General features: G+C 39.5%; 1 protein-coding gene across 3 annotated transcripts; it reads right to left on the bottom strand.

Annotated features, from left to right (window-relative positions):
• Window positions 1-4,543: 4,543 nt before the first annotated feature.
• LOC140946428 (uncharacterized) lies at window positions 4,544-8,323 on the bottom strand. 3 transcript variants are annotated; one of them, XM_073395553.1, is made up of 7 exons: window positions 7,842-8,323; window positions 7,680-7,747; window positions 7,412-7,520; window positions 6,868-6,944; window positions 6,359-6,487; window positions 5,643-5,853; window positions 4,544-5,006 (listed from the first exon to the last, which is right to left on the bottom strand). In XM_073395553.1, exons 3-7 carry the CDS (start codon window positions 7,473-7,475, stop codon window positions 4,975-4,977), a joined length of 513 nt encoding a protein of 170 aa, XP_073251654.1. In that variant the 5' UTR covers window positions 7,476-7,520; window positions 7,680-7,747; window positions 7,842-8,323; the 3' UTR covers window positions 4,544-4,974. The 3 variants fall into 3 exon arrangements, with proteins under 3 accessions (XP_073251654.1, XP_073251653.1, XP_073251655.1); XM_073395554.1 differs by lacking the exon at window positions 4,544-5,006 and adding an exon at window positions 5,165-5,229; XM_073395552.1 differs by lacking the exons at window positions 7,412-7,520; window positions 7,680-7,747; window positions 7,842-8,323 and having other exon boundaries at window positions 6,868-7,151.
• Between the last annotated feature and the right edge of the window lie 313 nt (window positions 8,324-8,636).

Genomic DNA, 8,636 nt, shown 5'->3' with positions numbered 1-8,636 from the left:
AACTCAATTAGTGACATTTATCTTTTTAGTAGCCTATCATTTTCTGTTTGCTATGTATTCAAATCTTGCAAATGTAACGTTCATTTAGCCCCCATTGAAGGTTTGAGTTGCAAACCGAAATATCACAGACAAAAGTAGTTGGGAAGGTACGTACAACTAAACAGTTGTCCATTTTAATCCTGAAAAAAGAGAGTTTTCTCTTTTGCTAAATATCCTCCGTCCCCCCTATTCAATGTTGGGATATAACAGAACAATTACGTGTACAAACATTAACGTTTTGATCAACATTGGGCCAGGGGTGGGGGGAGGAAGGAAAAGAAGAGGTAAAAAGAGCAACCTTCCCAACACTTTTGACGATGATTGTAGGAGAATATGAAATTAACTTTAAACGCTTATAAAACTTGTCGCATTTAACATTTGATTGAGATATCTCACCCTGGAACTGTGCTGATAATGTACTTTCCAAACTATATAAAAAATATAATAAAGGTTATCTTTCGGTAAAATCATGAATAGGAGAATTTTGCATCTGACATGCGTGACATTTCATACCCTGGACACAACATCCATTGGGTGAAAACTCTTTCTTTTAAAAAAGTCAGGAGAAACCATTTATAAGGCCTTTAATTTTCCTCATGAAGCAAGAGGACGTTTTCTTTGCGTGGACCATGTAGAAAGAATGGCCACAGATGGTCCATTTCACTAGATTTAACAAAAAGTCATGAGGGTATCTAAGTGAAAAATGCTATACGATTGCTGTCGTTGTCATGTATACATGTATCTTTTTCATCAGCGGCATTATTCCTGTTTAACTTTTGCCGTTTTCTATCAGCGAAATATTTTGAAAGATGTTACAAATAAAAATGGCATAAAGGCTGCCATGATAAAGTTTCTTTTTTTTTTATTCCGGCAGTGTTAGACTATCCTCGAAAAACGCGATGTTTGTAGTTGAGAGGGAGGAGAGAGATAAGTGCCGAATTAAAATCTTCTAGACTGTATTTTCGTAAGGCCTGAAAGTAATCAGTGGAACCTCTATAAAAGAGTTATCAGTCATGTTCAGTGTTCATATAGAAATTGCTGTGCTAGCATCGCCTGTCAATCATTCAATTAATTTGAGAACAGTAAACAGCATGGGTTTCCACATTACTCCATCGCATTACTCTATAAAAAAATGCAAAATATATGCACAATGAACCGACTTTCAAACAAGAAAAGGGCAAAAACATGTAGACCATGTAAGAATATAGACAGCTTTTGTTGCATTCATGTACGGGGATAAATTTAACAACTGTTTCCCAACATAACTCCATTTAAACAGTGCCCCATAAAGGTCAATTAGCAAAGTTAGTTTAATTTTAACGCTATCCATCAAGTAATGTCGTACTTTACTTATAATTAAGCTAAAATGTCTTTTAAAATTTATTTCGTTAAGTCCTCGTAAAGCCCTGAACAAGTCAATTAGGCTATTTTGTCGTCAGCGCTACTATAAAGGAATTATTTTCGCCTACCAAAATGGAGTAATGTGGTGTGTGATGACTTTGCATGTGTCACCCCTTTTAATTAGATCAATGAAGACAATAGACACCTTTTTCTAAATCAAGAGCATACTTTCTTCTCGTTTCCTGAAATCAGTTTTGACTGAGAGCAGTTTCACAAGGGCTTTAACTAGAGTTGTTGAGCCGGAGAAAGTGGCCTCTAGAATTGGGCAAATCTCCACTACGCCTCATAGTTTGCTCGCAAGGCAAATGGGCATGTTCTGAATTTTGCAAAGAATAGGGGAACTGCTAAGGAATATGTCAGCTGCAATGTCGCGATCCGCATGATTTTTTGGGGAACTGGTGAATGCACTATATCTTGCTTTAACATTTGGAGCATATCAGCCTATGCTATAGTCAATAGCTTTTACCGAAAATAATCTTACATTTGTCTTTTGGCCCTTTCCCTGTGCCCCGGACAGAGCAATATTTGTAATCAAAGGACTGCAAAACATGCCGAAAATAAACAGGCATGTGGGCCAAAGACTGTCCTAACAAGGTACGGCAAATATTTTTTTTCAACAGAGTACTGTTTACGAGTCTTTTTGGAAGACGTTTCTACATCACACGGTGGCGAGAAGATATGAATTTTATGTTCGAGTGGCAAGAACAATATCTCACTCGTTCGCTTCGCTCACTCGTGAGATATTGTTCTTGCCACTCGAACATAAAATTCATATCTTCGAGCCAACGTGTAATGTTCTTTTTATTATATGGAGAAACCAATTCAACAAAAGCAAAAGGCGGGAATCGAGACGTCATTGAACGATACGACACTCACAAAGGTGACATACGGAAAATACGCCACTCGGGTCCCGGATGAAGTGGCGTATGGAATCTACGAGTGGTTTAGTTCCCAGTAAAACACTCTCCTCCATATAATAAAAACATATACATATTGTCTGTGTATTAAAGGGGCTGTGTCACGGCTACTGCGCATGCTTGCATTTGACAGATGCAAATGATGTAAACAAGGCCATGTTTATATGAGCCCATGCAAAAAGCCGACTCGCGCTGCGAAACCTTCATCGAGATTCCTTATTGTCGTTAGAACCTTTTACAGAAATGAGCCTTTCTTCGGAACAAAGTCGCTCTTTTGCGGTTTGTATCCGTGTATTAATTTAGCCACAACTTTCTTGTCGCTTTTGTAGTCAGCGACTCGCGCTCTACTCTTCCTGGACTTCTGGATACCGCAGTTTATTCCACTCGATTGCGCGAAATCTAGTCAACATTATTTCCTTCCCGTTTGCGCAGGACAACGTCCCTAACTCTTGCCAGTGTACAAGCACTTGCTCTACGAAAGCAGGAAGAAAAAGGACTGGATGTCCTTGCAAAACAGCCGGTCGCTACTGCGGAGAGGCTTGTTCGTGCAGTCAACGAAAGCCTTGCAAGAACAGAGAGGTGGGGAAACAAAGCTCGGTTGAGGTCTAAAATTCGCTAGTAGGAAGTACTAGTACAGTTTGCGATTTCTTTTTTATCATGTGAAGGCTGCATCCGTGGCATCCCAAGGATGGGGATTCGTGCAAGGACCGCCAGGCCAACCAGATAATGGTCTTACGGAGGAGCAAGAACGGGACATGGAAAATCGACGAGTGAAGGTACAATACTGAATTATAATTCATAGTCGATGGCACAAAAGATAGTCCTTTAAAAATCTCATCTGCTATTCCTTTACCTAGTAAGTTTCCCTTGTACAAGTTGTTGATTGTTGCTTCCCCTAAATGGAGCAAATTGTCTTTTGTTTTAGTGTCTCGTTTGTGTGTCATGTTCTGAAGTGTGCAAGATTTCTTAGGGAAGTCCCCTTTTTACTAGTTATTTTCTCGTCGATTACGCTCTTAAAAAAATCTACGTGTCAAGCTTCGACAGAATGTGATAAAAAGTAATTATCCAGCTACTCTAACAAATTATTGCACTATTTTTCAACCTCACAGGAGATTATCCAAACCCTGGATGAGGAGCTAGCAAAAAAAACTTGCTACAAGAGCTCTACAGAGGGGAGTGGGCAGCATGGACTATATAGATATGTTTCTTATCCAGGAGGACCCAGAAGATGAGAATGACGATGCCGCTCTACCGTCTTCCCTTTCTCTACCCCCCCCCCCCCCCCCTGAAGTGTCAAGTCCAGCACCACTGAACCCTGCCCAATCTACACCTGCATTCACCCCAGCCTCAGACTCGAGCATATCTGGAACATCAGCTTCAGGTGGGCCCTCATCTTTCAGGCCACCGCCAACAGCATCTATGGCAAGGTCAAGTGAACCAGCGCCTGAGTGGTGCAAATGTTGACATTGCCGCAGAATGTCACAGGAGGATGAGAACCGGTGCTGTAATTCTTGAGACTGTGTCTCACTTAGCGCACGTTTTCACAAGCTATGCCTGGACCCTGATTATTTACAATTAAGTATAAAGTGTTCAGGGGATATCAGAAACGACCGTCAAGATAATAGCAGCAGAGCCTTCCGAAAGGCTGCCTATCGTCATTATATAATTGAAGAATATGGCTACCTTGGAAAACACAAAAGAAGGGTATGCCCTTCATGCTGTGTATGGAAAATTCGAGAGCACTACCCTTCCTCAACTGGGGTGTACATGGGGTTCAAACCTCGCTAAAATGGAAATAACTTTTTGATAGGTTTCTACAAGGAATTTTTAATTGCAGTTGGTTTGTTCAACCTCATGCCATACCCCCAACCCCACCCCCCTCAAAAAAAAATTGTCCTGGATTGAGTACCCCTGTGAATATCGCCCCATGAAAACAATAGCATTACAGCTCTATTTGTATTGTGGCAGTGCGAGCAAATATTATAATATGGATAATTAGACTCACAAAAACGGATTCCAACGGCTAGTTCAATAAGGACCAATCTACTCCGGTATTTACATTTACTAACCAATCCTTTGTCTTCGGTTAACTTTTGCATTATTTAGTTTCACATTATTGTGCATTAAAATTATTAAACAATTCTCATAGGTTATATTTATTGTCAATTTATTGTCAAAAACACCACGGTTGCTTATTGTGCATCATACATGACAGTCCTTCGTTGATGAATATTTTCTTACACTGCACATGAATACATAAAGGTTCCATATTTATTACATATTTTACATCAGGTTTCCTAGTTTTTCTTAAACCTGCTGCTGGGCTGAATAAAGAGCTCGCGTGAAGGTGGGGGTGGCACCACAGCAATTGAAGGGGCTATCCTCCTTGGGTCATCAGCTTCCATTGGGACCGCCCTCTGCATATTTTCATTATCCTCCACACGTAGAAGAAACACTTTAGCCAGAAGCATCCAAATATAACCATAGTCTTTGGCCTGCTTTACAATTTTCACATTCCAACTCTTTGTTCTTTGGTTGTACTTCCGGGTCACAGCAACCTCACCTAGCACATCTTCTTGTTCAGGAATATCGAGGTGATAGTTGCAGTCAATGGCAGCTAGTTGTTTTCTTGCTTTGTAGACTTTCTTCCTAAAAATTGATCAAAATAGACAGTGTTCCATGAGATCTTTGTTCACACAGGGCAAATTTTTGAAGTATACAACAATTTGAGCTTCTCTATAGGCTAGAGATAATAATTTATAAATACTATGAACTTTTAAAACTATGAAGTGTCGTTACTTCCATGTAGGAAATTCTCTTGCTGGCATACATTAATGACAGAGAGTTGGCTCGTTCTAATGCGCCTGTATGCCTAAAAGTAACATAAATATTTTTGAAAAACATGGTTAAATATACATGTAATAATTAAAGAAGGACAATGAATTGAGCTTGACATAGAAAGGCATTTAGGGGCTGGCCAACACCTTAAGAAGGTTTTCACAAGGTCCACAGTGGCAATAAAAAATAAACCCTTGCCTAAGCCTGACAATGTTAACGTTACTGAGCTTAGTTTAAGGAATGGGGTTGCTTGGAGTTATTGACATAGTATTCATTAACACATCCTTCTTTTAAGTTTCCTCCATACATTTCTTTTGCCAAGGACCAAGCAGACAGGAATACAAACCAAAATATTTTTTCTTTGAACATTATATTTGAATAAACCAACGTATTGAAATAAGATATATATGTAGTATTTCTTATGAAAACAGGGTTCCCCTTATATACCTGAATCTGGTGTAGTACTTGAAACTTTCAAGAAGGTCAGGATCCAGGATAATTTTTTGCAGTGCCTCAAACTCTTTGGATCTCCTGTCAAACCATGGAAGCTGGTGGTTTTCCTCAGTGATTGGCTTGTGGTCACAATGGCCATCAGCCCACTCATGTTGATTGCACACATGGGCATTGCACATGGGTGTAATAGTGAGATCCAGGTATCCTGATTTCATAATAGTAAAATTTCATTGAAACAGATATAACAAGATGATAATGACATAGTGTCTGTTTACATGGAGGTAGGGAACCCCAGGTAGGTGAGGTAACCCGCTTTGGTGGAGTATCCCGCTTGTCCATATAATATCTCACTTTAATTTGATAGATGGGGTGACCCACCACATTTTACCTCACCTATCCGAGGTCCCCCACCTCCATGTAAACAGACCCTAAAACATTGTGAAGAAACAAAGTGTTTACAGCCTGATATAATATAATGTGATAATTTTCAAAAAAGTCTCAGAAAAAAAAAAATTCAGACCTGTCACTAAGATTTCAAGTTGCTGGGTACATAAAATAAGTAGGCAGAGAATCAAACAACGGGGGGTTTCGTTTGGTTCCATTTTTCTTCTATTTTCCTTTGAGTGTAGCTGGGGGCCACATAGACCCATCACCTCTTACTGACAGTCCTGTTATTAATTACTTTAAAAAAGATGATAAATTGGAATTACCTTCAATATCTTCAGAGCTTCTAGCTCATTGCCTTCCACTTCAGATGCCAGACTGCAACAGTGCCAAAAGTGTCTAACAATGTGGTCAGACCAAAGGGCCACTTTTTCCATCCCCTTTGTACTTCCCACCTACAGAAGATCAATAACAAGCCTTAAATTTTTTTCTCTGGAAGAGATAAATGCAACGACTCAAAAAAATAAACCTACATTGACAGTCCAATCATCGTCAAACTTTGAGCATTTAATTCTCTACAGATTATGTTAACAACATTTCTTAGTCCATTCCTGGCCCACTGGTTAAAGATATGATTTGATTATCCTGGAAATATACAACATTGAAGTATACTACATGGGCATATTTACAAGTGACAACACAATGTATGTTTATGTTCTATTTATAGGAAAGAGTCTTACCAATACATGGGACAGAGTCACATATTAGAAAGAATTACACTAAATTTGTTCTTTGTGGCCACTGTAAAATTAATATAATATCAACTCTAACTCACATTTGAAAGACACTTCCGGATTCCTTTTGACTTATGCCAGACATCAAGTGAGTGGAATATCTGTCTAAAGGCATCAGCTAGAATACAAGGAAAATAGTTTAGTATGTTTAGAAAATACAAAGTAAACTACTTGAGTTCACTGATAAATAGGAAGCATTGAAAACCCACAGGCAAAAAGCATGAGTTGTAAATAACAGCAGAAATTTTGGCAAGAATATGGAAATGACAACACAGCTAACCCATTGATGGTTTGGTTCAATTGATGAGAAAAAAGTTGACAAGAAAAGCACAACCTAAAACATATTTCAAGGCTGGGTGCTCTATGGTTTTAATACAAAACTATTAACGTAATCTCCCGGCATACTTCAACCTTCCTCATCCATCATGATTTATTGAACGTTCAGACATTCACTCAATGAAAACCTGATGCATCTAAAATTTTTATCACAGGAAGAACTTCAAATTGCTCCTTCACCGTTATGTCCGAGACAGATATGTGAAATAATTATGGAAACAGAAAATCAATACCGAAATGACCACCTACCTATTGTCACAAGCCATTCCAGCAACTGGACTTTCCACTGGTGGAGCAATGACAGAACCGTCATACTTGACTCTTTTCACAGGGGTCGAGGTGTGCAAATTAGAATCATCTGCAAAACAATATACAACATATTATAACTTTTATTTCAATGAAAACAGAATTAATCCCGATGGACTGTGTCCATTAAATGTTCCGGCCACATGCACTGCTCAGATAAAAAAGAAGTCCCTGAACAGGGATTCCAGATCGATCTCGTGCATCTAGTTACCTGCTAGGGGTTGTTGTACTGCACTTGACTCTTCCGTACTCTTCTTCATGGCTTGCTTGGCTTTTAAACTGTTAAAATAAAGTAATATTTAACAGGTAGTTAGATTCGACGTTGCAGCTTCGACTAAAAAGCAATATTAATGTAGAAGTCTTATTTTCTCACCTTTGTTGCCTTCGCATCTCAAACGACAACAAATGCTGCAAGAAAGCAGTGTCGGTGGAGAAGACACACTGGGCTTTCAGCTTTTTAAATGTGTCCAGAATGTCACGGCGGACGTAAATCCTTCCATGGGACTTGAGCCACGAACTCCGAGAGTCAGATCTCTTCTCTCTGCTCTTAACAAAGCTTCCTGGTGACAAGAGCCTACGGCCACTGCCGTAGCGTTTACCGCCTCGAGCCGATATCCTTCGCTTGGAGCGCTAAATAGCGCTTAGGATTTCCACAATTCTCCAAAAAATTACTGTAACACGAAAGCCTTATGTCTAAATAATTTAAATATATAGATAAAATACAAAACGAACACCGATTAGCGACGATGGAAACAGATTTTCACTTGATTTGTGAGGATTCGCGTCAGTTTGATTTCTTGTTGGGCTGAACACTTTTCAAAGAATCGAGCATGCGCAATGCATGTGACACGGCTCCTTTAACATGGTCTCTTTTAGGGGTCATTTGCGGAGTTCCCCCCCCCCCCCCCAGGGAAAAGAAGAGGTAAAAAGGGCAACCTTACCAACACTTTTGAGGATGATTGTAGCTAGCAGACTTCCAGTGACGAAGTTAAGACGTCTGTTACACAAAAGGAGAAAAGTAGGGGGTATTCGTATGGAATGGTGTCCGGAAAAATATCATTTCTTTATACTATTCCTCAACATTCACGATTAAACCATAACCATGACGCCGAATACTGCAAACCGCTATTCTGAATTTCGCAGCCTCGTAACTTACCTGAGAAATCTC

This window comes from Porites lutea, chromosome 8, assembly GCF_958299795.1.
Source record: "Porites lutea chromosome 8, jaPorLute2.1, whole genome shotgun sequence".
In the NCBI taxonomy this organism is placed as follows: domain Eukaryota; kingdom Metazoa; phylum Cnidaria; class Anthozoa; order Scleractinia; family Poritidae; genus Porites; species Porites lutea.
Note: the sequence above shows the minus strand (reverse complement) of the source record. Positions and strands in the feature narration are given on the sequence as shown.